The sequence below is a fragment of the Sturnus vulgaris genome, chromosome 9 (assembly GCF_052056855.1).
Source record: "Sturnus vulgaris isolate bStuVul1 chromosome 9, bStuVul1.hap1, whole genome shotgun sequence".
NCBI classification, from domain to species: Eukaryota; Metazoa; Chordata; class Aves; order Passeriformes; family Sturnidae; genus Sturnus; species Sturnus vulgaris.
The window spans coordinates 5,976,073-5,988,221 of NC_142251.1; the positions used below are offsets into that span (position 1 = coordinate 5,976,073).

At 40.3% G+C, this 12,149-nt stretch overlaps 1 protein-coding gene across 24 annotated transcripts in view; it reads right to left on the reverse strand.

The window, feature by feature from the left end:
- Positions 1 to 390: 390 nt before the first annotated feature.
- The window catches only part of OSBPL9 (oxysterol binding protein like 9), a 57,640-nt gene continuing 45,881 nt past the window's right edge, over positions 391 to 12,149 (reverse strand). For 22 of the 24 annotated variants that reach the window (XM_088169717.1, XM_014870651.2, XM_014870650.2 and 19 more), the window contains 15 exons: positions 9,348 to 9,441; positions 8,817 to 8,918; positions 8,225 to 8,384; positions 7,369 to 7,481; positions 6,987 to 7,105; positions 5,588 to 5,673; positions 5,183 to 5,351; positions 4,145 to 4,229; positions 3,751 to 3,861; positions 3,304 to 3,367; positions 3,048 to 3,188; positions 2,088 to 2,166; positions 1,671 to 1,762; positions 1,164 to 1,299; positions 391 to 1,069 (listed from right to left, as the gene is read on the reverse strand). In XM_088169717.1, coding sequence (XP_088025843.1) covers positions 995 to 1,069; positions 1,164 to 1,299; positions 1,671 to 1,762; positions 2,088 to 2,166; positions 3,048 to 3,188; positions 3,304 to 3,367; positions 3,751 to 3,861; positions 4,145 to 4,229; positions 5,183 to 5,351; positions 5,588 to 5,673; positions 6,987 to 7,105; positions 7,369 to 7,481; positions 8,225 to 8,384; positions 8,817 to 8,918; positions 9,348 to 9,441 — 1,626 coding nt within the window. In that variant the 3' untranslated portion in view covers positions 391 to 994. The remainder of the gene's footprint in view (positions 1,070 to 1,163; positions 1,300 to 1,670; positions 1,763 to 2,087; positions 2,167 to 3,047; positions 3,189 to 3,303; positions 3,368 to 3,750; positions 3,862 to 4,144; positions 4,230 to 5,182; positions 5,352 to 5,587; positions 5,674 to 6,986; positions 7,106 to 7,368; positions 7,482 to 8,224; positions 8,385 to 8,816; positions 8,919 to 9,347; positions 9,442 to 12,149) is intronic. The other 2 variants (XR_015805346.1, XR_015805345.1) reach the window with 1 other exon arrangement.

Consider the following 12,149-nt stretch of genomic DNA (forward strand, 5'->3'; position numbering starts at 1 on the left):
TGCTTTTTTAGTTCTTCTGTATGTGCAACATAGACAAAATTAAGATGAAATCAAATAAAAGCTAGACTTAACTGTGGAGAGAAAAGTAGTTTGATTGCTACATCTAGCTACTTACTCAAATCTTATTAACTGTAGGAAAAGCACACAGTGCAGAGGTTCCTGAAGTGCTGGCAAGGCTGGATGTAGAGCCCAGAAAACTTCTGTGGATGCTGCAAACGCTCTTTTTGCTAGTTCATTAACTACTTTAAGAAGTAGGTTTAGCTGCAAGGATTATTCCAGTGAAAAAACATACACCACTAATACACTTCACATAATCAATTTATCATGACTCAACTGAAAAACAGTCTTCCTGCAAAGGTTTATTATGAAATAAATAAAAAGTCCATAAGAGAAGTTTGAAAAATCTATTTTATGAAGCTTTAAGATGCATTGGGTAGAATTATCTATGGTTACATTTTGATCTCAAAATAACAAAGTTATTTTGGGCAAGACACTGAAATGCCAAAAGATTTGATTATCATACAGGTGGAAGATAACATTTATGTAGCATTTTCTAACAAATTGTCCCATCAGAGGAATCCTCATATTTACACATTGCAAACATCAGCGAGATTTAAATGACATCTTGCATTTTGTTTCTTGCTTTTTAAATATGCAGGACCCAGGACTATTATGCAGCTGCTCCCACCGCCGTGGCCTTCACAGTGGTTTTAGAGTGTCTGTGCCCCAGGGCCCGGCCCCTCCCTGCTCCAGAGGCAGCAGGAGCAGGGCCTGAGCCCGGGCACTGCCACCAGAGCCAGTCCCTGCCCGGAGCTGCTCAGCCTCTCGTGAATTGCTTTGTCTGTCTCAGTAAGTCCAGTATCCCTGAGATAGGAACCACTGCAGCTGGAGGGGTGGGGCTGTGCCATGGATGTACGTGATCACTGGGGGTGTCTGGACTCAGCTGCAAACTCTGCTCAGCCAAGGCTCCAAGGCTCCGTGGCCTCAGGACCCCTCAGTGCTTGCTGGCAGCGAGGCGCTTCAGCAGCGGCTCATCGTACACCCAGCACTCCCCATCCTCATGGAATAACTGCAAAGGAACAACCACATGTAAGCTTTTCGTGGCTCAGCCAGAACGAACAAAGGCTACAGGCTGACCTTCACCCTGCTGCAACAAAGCTCACCCTTGTTTCCCACGAGGTCTCACTCTCCTTCCTGGCCCTGGCCTCGGCTCTCTGCCGCTCCTCAAGCGCGTGCTTTGCAGCCGTGGCTGCGTCGATGTCTCTGATCTTCAGGTTGTAGGTTACATCCTTCCATAAGCTTCAAAGAGAAAGGGCAAGGGAGATTTTATGGGAGCACAGTGCTAGAAGTTGTAGATACAGCAGTGAGTAAAGGTATATCTCAGGTTAGAGAAAGGGCAGAAAAGCCCTCAGGATATTTGATATTTGTGCTGTGATGGCAGGAGGCTGTGCTGGAGCTCTCCAGACCTCCCTGAACATTTGATCCCAATTAGGATGTGACTGAGAACTCCTGGTCTCCTCTTCCCCCTTAAATCCCCAGCCTGCCTGTACCTGGGCTCAGGGAGAGCAGAGCATGCAGTGCTTGGATCAGTGCAGCCTCAGTCCCTGTACTGCAAGCTGGAGTATAACTGAAATAAAATCTTAATGTTCCCAGTTAACTGAAGTTCTTACCAGCGAGACTCAAAGTCGTCTTGGTCCTCCAATTTCCTTACCTTCTTCTTTATTGTAGGCATTTTCTTGGTATCTATAAAGACAGCATTCTCCTGGAGTGGAAGACAAAAAGAAATAATCCTATTCAGTTCTTTAGCTAGACTTCAAATTTATACACCCTCACAGTCTAGTACACTGGTTAGCAGGAAATACATGGAACATGTACTCAGATTCTCTTCTTGTATAGAAATCAAGCTTCCTTCAAAAACAAGTTTTATCCCCAGTTCAGCATTCTTTTGGGTAGCTTCATAGGAGGCTCCAACTATTAATGTTTTTTTAAAATAAAATACCAAACCTAAACCACCACCCCAAACCCCCTTTCTAAGTACAATCTTGTATTTCTGATGAAAAGAGAAAAAAGAAAGCAAGCTGTGTTACCCCTGTGGAGTACTTTGCATACATGACCCCATTCCATTCTCCTTCAATGGAGCAGAAGGGCTTCTTGTCATTTGGAGAACTAAAGAGACACAAACAGTCATTTCTCAGCTATATTACAGCAACTGAAAAATCCTAAAGGATCAATATTTGTCCTAGGTTCTGTAAAGTCTGGTTTATATCAGCCAAAGTGCCCATGCCCAAAAGAGAGGAGGATTCTGTTTACAAAGGGACAGTTTAGTATGAATGAGTCACATAAACCTTAACAGGAAGGGGAAAATAGGCCTTGCCCGAGGGCTGGATCTGCATTTAGAATTTAGAAAAGCAGTTCCAGGCCTTCCATACACAGATTTAGAATGGTGAGTTTAAGCTTAAAGAACAGTTTCACAATCCACTTCTTCCCCAAACTACTGGGAAACACAAGACACCAGTTTTTAAATGGCATCTATCAATGTGTCAATGATTTAAAACCAAGTTAAACCTCATGTTGTCAGCATCCACTTGCTGACATCACAGCACATCTCCAAACATGATGGGAATCTCCACTGAATTCTCTGTGCTGAGTATGTGCACAGGGTTTGGCCAAAAGCCACCAAAGCAGAGGTAAAAATACATGAAGTTTGCAGCAGGGCTTTTACTGACACACCATGAACAGTAATCCCAAGGCTTGCTGCAGTATTTGTATTTTTAGGAAAGGTAATGATAGAGACACTTTTGTTAATTCAGGAGAGCAAAGTTCTCTTTGGGAATCAGCTGAGGATGTTTTCAAGCAGGATAAAGTAGGACACAGGCCTGTGCAGCTTCCTCTCACAAATTTGGCTACAAAATGGCCAATTCCATGACAGGTTATCATGAGCTAAGTTCTTTTGGGTGTTGCTGCTTCAGCATTTTACTCTCTTGACTGTCTTGTTAAAACTGCTGGCATTTAAGGAAGGAAAAAGTGAGAAGAAGAAAGCTGCTTACAAAATTTCAGCTGTAACTCTGTGCTTCTTCCCTCCATAAAATGGTTTTGTGTGGAAGACAATGGAAGCATTGTAACCTGTCTTTGAGCAACTAATGCTGCACTCCCCACCAAGCTCTATCCATGGCACAGTGAGAATAGACCTGCAATTAGAAAAACATAAATACACATAATTATAATAATCTTCACCAATAAATATTAAGCATGAAACATTACAAGGCATTAAAAATGAAAATACCAATTAGAGCATTTACTTGCCTTCCATAGCCATTAGGAAAAGTTAAAATATAGTGTTCATCATGATCTAGGCATGTAACACATCCTGTTAAAGACAAAAATAGATTTAAAAATCATTAAGCAAAACCTCTACAGAACTTACCATAATGCTTTCATGAAATATGCCATTAAAAACAGGTGCTATGAAAAGGAAAGGCGAGGAGCTTAATTTTTAATAGATGCCCAGCTTCTGGAGGAGGCAGAAGGGAAGGTTGTATTTTTGGGAAAAACTGGGCTCCAGGTGTTCTCATCACACAGAGTGTGTGGAAGGAATTTCTGATTCCCAGATACATAAGCTCCAGTGACATAAATTCAACTATTGCTTACATTTAGTACAATGACTTTAAATAATTTATGTAAATTATTCTAAGAAAAATCCTAGTTGCAGAATTGAATTTCTCTTCTGCTGTTCAATTTTCACACACATACCTTGCCCTATGTTATGGACCCCAATAGACATTCCTAGGAATTTGGACTTGGTCCATATGTGAGCATTGAACTGTATCCTCTTGCTAAAACACTCTGCATAAAATGCTGAAACTGAAGAAAGAGGCAAGTATTAAAAACAGCAGCACAAGACATTGATACCTTTATTTCCAAATTATTTCATTGGGAAATATCCCCGGGTACCTCACACTTATGTGGCAACAGAGTTTGCAATCAGTTTCTCACAAAAGCAGTTTATAATTTTTCAGCCTTTATAAATATTCAGCTTTTCAATCTGGAGAGAAAGTGCAAATCCAAGATTTAAGCCAAGAGCTGATTTTACTGTCACCCCACAGCAGATGCCACCTCTCCTGGCAAAGGGACTGTCACAACTTACTTGGAGGATGGTGAGAGACCTGCTCTGCCACAAAGGTCACGTTGCTTTTACTGACCCAGGGGACTGGTCCTTCAGAGACTGGCTCCTGTGGGACAGGGGAGAGGATTCCATCACACACTGCAAACACTGGAAGCTTCCCAGAGAAGCTGCCTCCATCTTTAAAGGCTTCTAAAAATGTATTGCAGGACTCCTTAGACCTGGAACTATGATCCTTTCTAAAGGATAGAGTTTCTACTCTCTTTTTTTTTAAGTATAAATGTCTTTGTTTTAATTGTCCCCAGAAAAAAAAAAAGTTAAACTGAAAGACCCATGTATAAACCCAATTACAAAATAATAGTTAAGTGGCAGAAACAGTTTTTGTTTTTGCTTCTGAAAAAGTCTGATCTGCATATTAATAATGATTATATTTCATGTACCACAAAACCATAAATTAATATCCATTTCCTGTGGCAAAGAATGCAAAGTGTAATTAATTCATGGTTCAAAGCAAAGGAAGCCCAAATACAACACTGACTTTATGCCAGCAAATTGGAGTGCAAATATTCACCTCAGAAACAAGATTTGAGTGAACAAATTGGTGGGAAGCAAAGGAAATGAGAAAAAGACATGATTTATACCCAAATAATCACACTGACTTAGCTGCATTACACTGAGGCCACGTGAAGCACCTCACAACAGCACTTCCCACACCATCACTGGCAACTTCCTAAGGCAAGAAGCCCAAATGAAGTGCCAAAAAAAAAAAACAACCAAAAAAAACCCACTGGGCTGCATTGGTTTAAAAATAAAAACAAAAATTCAGAACTTTGGGGATAAATGAATTAATAATCAGTGCTATGGAACAGTTCAGGGAAAAAGGACATTTTCAACACATCAAATAGTTCTTTAAAAAATTGAAGGAATTGGTTAACAAATTGCTACAGTTCTGTTGATTTGTTGTTTAAGCACAGCATAATCCATTTCAGTCAGTGACTTAATAAAGCTTTGGGCTGCATCTCTGCATTCTGGGCTACAAAAAAACCACCACGAGAAACTCACCGTGTCATCTTCAGTGCCAGGCAACACCCAGTGGCACCGGAAGATCTCCCCCAGAATGGGATTGTAAGGCTTTTTAGCAACTGACCCTTTCCTTCCTGCATGGAAAGCTGAGAGGTACCATTTAACCACCTGAACCATCCTCTCCTTGGGATCCTTCTGGTCACTAATGCTACAGAGAGAGAGAAAAAAGGACAGGCAGAGTGAAATATAAACAGGGACCTTGGGTACAGGAAAGTTTTATGGGTGTTTGGTTGTTTTACAATTAGAAGTTTGACTGATTTGACTGTTTTTGAAGTTTAAACCAAAATCCAAGGAATCTTCTTCCAAATTACCAACTTCTGGCTGCCCACAGGGGCCATAACCAGAGTGAGAACAGTGAATGCTCCTATTTCAAAAGTCAAATACCTGACAAACAAGTCCGGGTGTGCAAAGAAGTCAGCATACATTTCCAACAGTGACCTTCTTTCCAGGATAAACGTTGGAAGAACAACCTGAGTGAAGAAAAACAACTCATCTAGCTGAAGGTATTTAAATACCCTAAAAAAACCCAACTGTGAACAGCAAACAGCACCCACAGCATTGTGTGCTCTAAGCTGATTGTGAGCTCCAGCTCACCAATGAGTTCTGACATATGCAGGTCAGTTGGCATCTTCTGCAAACCCTAAGGTTCAACAGGAACAGTCTCATCCTAAATGGATTCTAGTCTCACTCAGAGCACATGAAAAGCTGTTCTGAATTACAGTATCACTGCTGATTTCATTTCCTCTCTGTGAACACTGTCAATTTTCAGTTACAGGCAAACACTCACACTCCCATCCTGCTACATGTCTCTGTCAAGATGAAGGTGAAGCTCTTCCTTCCTACCTCCCTAAGGTCCATTCTTGTGGATCTGCTCAGTGTGATCCACTGTCAATTACTGTTGCTGACAAGGTTCATGCTCATAGAGATTCCTGGCAGCCTAATTTGAGATCAGTAATTTTCAGCTATCCCAGGAATTCCCAGACCAGACACAGTTTGGATCAATTCCTATTCAGAACTGCCAGAAATCTTGAGCAGTTTGCTTGTGAACTGCTGGCTGTTTCCCCAGAAAAATGTTATCTTTTTATTATCCACTGTTCATTCCAAGCTGGACAGTTCAATTCATCCACTTAAGGAAACTTAAGAATAAGGATTGATTTCTGCTGCCCTTTCTCACTCTGGAATTACTTCTTTAAATTTATCCAAGCTGTCTGGAAAGACCAACACCTTCAGAATGCTGTTCATTCTGCCTTCAGACAGACACCAGCCTGAATCTCATTCATGAAGAAACCAACCCTTTCCTTGCCAGACCTAAGTGTAGCATTTCAAAATATCCAGGCAACATATTTACTCATTAAGATCCCAACTAAGCAAAGCTTTTCACTCTATGTTAAAAGGCTCTCCCTTTTATGTTTTATTGAATGTCACCATACCTTGGGATCTTGTAGCTCTTTGTTCTAGGAAGCTAAAGACAGGAGTAACTTTTCAGCATTCCCCTTATGCCAGCTTCACAAGCACTCCAAGAATTAGGTTCAAAGAGAACAAACAGCAACTTGCCATAGCAAACTATTTTCCCAGATTTTAGCATCTGGATATACTTATTCTGCAGCTACTTTTCCCCTTCCAGAAAGAACTCCAGTTAAAAAATACCATGCTAAAAAGGTTACATAATTTAACCAGCTCTTAGAACAAACATGTAGTTAAATTACGTAACTTTTTTTTTTTTTTTTTTTTTTTTTACACAGAACTCGGCCCCTCCCATCCCCATGAACACCAGCAAGTTTACCTTGGTTAGGTCCATGCCTAATCTCACTTGTGACAAGAGATGCATGATAACACTTTTGTGCTCCTCCACCGACTCTCCTTCCCCATCATCTTCACGGTCATCGGGAGGATCAAAGAGATCTGAAAGACCAAATGGTTTTTGTTTTCCTCTAAACCTTCAAACCAGGCTGTATTTAATTAGCACACATGTAACTGTCAAAAAATACAGGTTTTAAATCCTACAATTCAGCAATCTTCCATTAGTAAAGAAACAGTATATAAACCATTTCCCATAAGTACCTTGCCATAAAAATATACATATATGCTCCTGCATATATTGACCCAGTTTACACAGAGATTAGCAATCAATAATTCCTTACTGAAAGTTCACACAGGCCCCTTACCAGCATCATTTGTGCCATTAGACATGGAAGAATTGAGGGACTCTGTGGTATCTGGACGTTTCAGGCTGCTCCCCGTGCTGCTCCGAGTCAGGACTGCAGCAGACCCTGAAGAACTAAAGAAGAGTAATAAATTCTCACAGTTCAAATTAAGTAATTCAGACCAAATTATTGTCATTTGCTATTCACAGACAAGGAATTTAGTGATAGACATCAATGTATTTGCAGTGGCAGACATTAATATACATAGTGCATGCTAATTCCCAGCTAGCTCAGACTGGATTGCAGCTGAAGGAATGGGACAGCCTGCAGCCTCAGATAACACATGAAGGCAGAAAACGAATCCCTCTTTGGAGTGTGTAGCATCTCTTAAAAATTAATTTTCCAATTAATAAAAAATGAAGAGTAAACACAGATTTTGGGGAAAGGGTGCCAACTTCAAAGAGTGTCTTTTAGCAAATGTGTGAGGGAATTGGCCATTTACCAAAGGCTGCAGCAAATGCATGTGAAATGCACCAAGGTCTCAGATTACAGCTCTGAGCTGGGGGCTTCCAAAGTTTGGTTTGTTAGGTTTGTCAGGTTTGTCAACATATATCTGAAGGAATGGGAAGGAGCAGAGGAAGAAACTGCCTCCCTCACAGACACCTGTCTGTGGCTGAGGACAGGGGTAATCTCACTCTGCTACACAAAGTGGCTTTTCTACCTACCCCAACTTTTTAAACCAATTTCTGCAAGCAGACAAGCCATGCCCTTGTAGATACATGTAGATGTATTCATTCACACATACATACATGTAGATGTATTCATTCACACATACATGCATGCATTCAGCACACACTGCACACTGTCAGCTACTTACTCCATACATCTCTTTGGGGAAGAGCTGCTCTGGTAGAATTCATCAGCATCATAGAACTCATCCTCACTGCTTGAGTAAGAAAAATCTGGGACTGTATTTGGAGACAGGTTGACATGACTTGGAGAGGTGAGACTGCTGCTAGGTGCTGACTGCCCACTCCCTGTGGAGTATTAAAAATTACAGACTCAATAAAAATGAATTCTTTCAAAATCCACTTTAACAAGAATTGTTCAAATCAATAAAGACTGATGTGAACTCAGGAGAGGAATGTACAAAATTAAAAGCAGTAATTAGGCAGGTTCATACTGAGTTTAACAGATGACAAAAGGAAAATCACAAGGAAAATGAAGAGCACAGAATACCAGTAAAGTTTAAGGGACATGTTTTCTCCAATTACTGCAAGACTGCAGTGCTGGGAAGACAAAGGGAAGCTGGTAAAAGTCATATAGATGGTGGGGAGAAAGAGCAGCATTATTGATTTTAACAAAACATTGAAATAGGTGTTGATTAAAAGCAAGATGTAGGGCAATATATTGTTGCTTTAATGACTAAAAGTGTTTCTTGTATTTCAATGAAGTTACCCAGACTGTACCTGTACTATTTGGTGTTGGAGTCTGGTTCCCGAGTGATGCTACTACAGGTCCCACAGGCAGAGAGGAGGGTCGCTGCTCTGACTTGCACAACTGAGCAGGTTCTAAGGGATATTTTGATATGTTAACCCCAAAATCCAAAAGGGGATTGCACATTATTTTACCTCACCTCCAAAAATTAAATAATTTTCTATAAAAGCCATTTACCTAGGTCCTTTTTTTATTAAGCAAAGACGGCATTTTTAAAAAAATGCAGTTGTTTAGCTAGAAAGCATTTGCCTTTTCTGAAAATTAAGAATTTTTTAAAAGAGTGTTAGAAATGCAAGCCAGTAACTAAGAGCAAGTAAAACACATCAGCTTATCCCCAGAAGCAGGGGCAGGTTGGTGAGAGAACTCTGGGCCTCCTGCTCCTGCCCTTGCTCAGCCCCTGTGAGCTGAGTGTGCAGCACTGAGTGTCCTGTCCTGCGTGACAGCCCTGTCCCCTGCCCACTGCACTGCAGTCACTGCCCTGCTCCTGGCTGCTCCCAGCCTACCTGGGAGTGTGACAGCCTGGGAGGGCATGGTGCTGATCCCTGATGGCTCCAAGGGGCTGGGCTGATACACGGCGTCCACGGGGTTGATGGTGCTCTAGGAAAGAGAAGGAAAAGCACTTTTTTTTTTCCCCTCCCTCAGTTAAAACAAAATAAAGCATAGATAGCAAGAACATTGTGAGCATGAGAAATGCCCAAATGCAAGAGAGTGAATTCCTGAGAGAAGAAGTAAAACACAAATTGACAGTTGAGGACATGAGAAATACTTTGGAAGTGGTAATATTTTGATTCCTTGCACAGACTGCACACTAAATTGAATTTGATGCAGATTTGAAGTGTCCTATAAAGAATTCTTATTTCAGGTTCTTGCTTCTGGTATGCCACCCAATGTCCATTAATTAATAATGCATGCAAAGAGTGGAAAGCTAGATGCAAATTATCTGGCCAAAATTAGGATAGGTCATCTGTATTTTCAATTTTTTTTTCCCCAAAAATCTATTTGTCCAGACCACAGCAGATCAACCCATAAATCAAAACAAGAATCATCAGCATGCTTAGAGCCATGAAACAGCTTTGTTGCCAAAATTCTTCCCAAAGCAAGCTGACAGTGTTCAGTGCAGCTCAGTAGAGGACATCTCAACCTACTTCTGAATGTGAGCACTTGGAAAATGAAGCACCAGGTACTCCTAAAAGTCACTGACTTCAGTTGATGTCCTTGGCTTTTATGCATCAAGACCCTTGGAAATCTAAACTGCCATGTCTTTAAATCCAAAATACCATCTAAGCACTGTTTGTTATTTATGTTTATGCACAACCACCAGAACTTCTTGGTTGCTAGCTGAGTAAAAGGGAATAAAACCTCTTTCCAAACACCTTGCAATTTAAATGCCTGATCTATCAGAACTATGAAAATTTTTGCTCAGTTTGCTCAGAAATTCAGTCAGTTCATCCCTATCCTCTTTTTTCATAACAGAATTTAAAAGAAGCACCTACAATTGTTCTCCTCTCCCTTTAGTCCATTAATTTCTATTAACATTCAGACTGAGGGAAACAGGCTCATTTTAACCTTCCTCCCATTTTCCTACAAAAGGCAGATTTATTTCTTGCCTTCTTTCCTGGTTACCTGAAATTCTGAACTTTATCCTACATCTGGATGTCTGGACAATGCTCTCAGACACTGGTGTGATTCTGGGGCTGTCCTGTCAGAGCCAGGAGTTGGAACACTATGATCCCTGTGGATCCCTTTCAACTCAGGACACTGTATGACTCTAAAAATCAATGCAAGTTCTATTATTTTTTCATAGCACAGGATTTCTTTAATTGAAAACAGAACTACTATTCTCTATTTATCACTACAAAAAAATCCATTAAAAAAACAGCCATAAAAGTAGCTTTCTACATTTTCACTGGTGTTACTAACCAATATACAAATAATCCAGTATAGGTACTATTACTCCACTGTATTCCAGCATAAAGGCAATGTCCCTTACCCAGCACTTCACCTCCTTGTGGAATTATGTATTCAACACAGGAAGGTCTCTGTTCCACAGAGTTCACAATTTAAAATTATGATCACATCTTAAGACCATCTTGGGTTTCAAGTCTTATGATACACAGGATGCTATTGCTATCTATGTTCCCTCTATTTTTTAGGCAAATGAAGAATCCACATGATACAGAACACTGGTACGATAAAGAAAGAACAAAGTAATTCTGATTTTGTATTCAGGGTTGTAACCTCATGCTTAAACAATTCTCCTTACTGCAACATGAACCAGAGTTTCCTGTTGGATATTTTGAAGGATGCCTTCATGGGCTAGAAACAGATGAAGGCAGACCTGAAAGTCTCCTACTCTGATTTTAATAACAATTGAGTAACAATTACACAGAAACAGGACTTGTCCCACCATGGCAGCAAACAGTGATTATATTCCTGCCTAAGTTTAAAGTGAAATCCTGACCTTTAGCCCAAGGTGATGTTGACCTCCATAGCATCAGAATTTTAGACTTCACAATCACTGATCCATAGCTCATACAGCCTTACAAAAAATATTTTTTCCTCCCCAGTATAAGCCAACCCACAGATAATGAGATCAGTGGCTAATAAAATTCAGACTATATCAAGCTGCAATATCTCTATGAAATTTCTGAGTTGCAGATCAGATGTGCAGGTCACCTGTGCCTGTGGAAGTGTCTACCTGCACAGCTCCTCTTTTCCAGTTCCCTCATACTAAGACCTGAATTATGTTACATCTGCAGAGCACATCATAATTCACCTCATTTATGATAAGCACCAAACTAAAATATGCATGTGCATCTTCAGTCCAGGGTTCACACCAGAAAATCCTACTGCTAAAGCTGTTTGTAGTGGAAAAACAACTGAGGCCTGGGAATTAGTCAGATCTAATGAAAACACATTAAGATTTTTAGAGTTTTTTTCTGAAACCAATCTCCTATTAAAAGTATCTGAAATGTACTCAAGTGACAAAAAAAGAACAAAGAAAGAGAAATCACATGTGACCAAAACCAAAAATGACAGAAGTTACATTAAAAATGCAGAAGTTCTATTACAGAAGAAACATTGCTTAGACAGACATTATACAACTCTGCATCAAAGGAGCAGCACTGTAGAAAAGACAAACTACTTGAAGCACATGGAGAGCAGATCTATTTTCTACACAAAGGTACTTCAGATGGAACACAGAACTATTTCTATCCCAGTCATTTCCCTTTCATCTGTTCACATGGCACATTTTTATCTAAGTGTTCAATCACAACACTGCTGTCCAACACACTCCATACAAA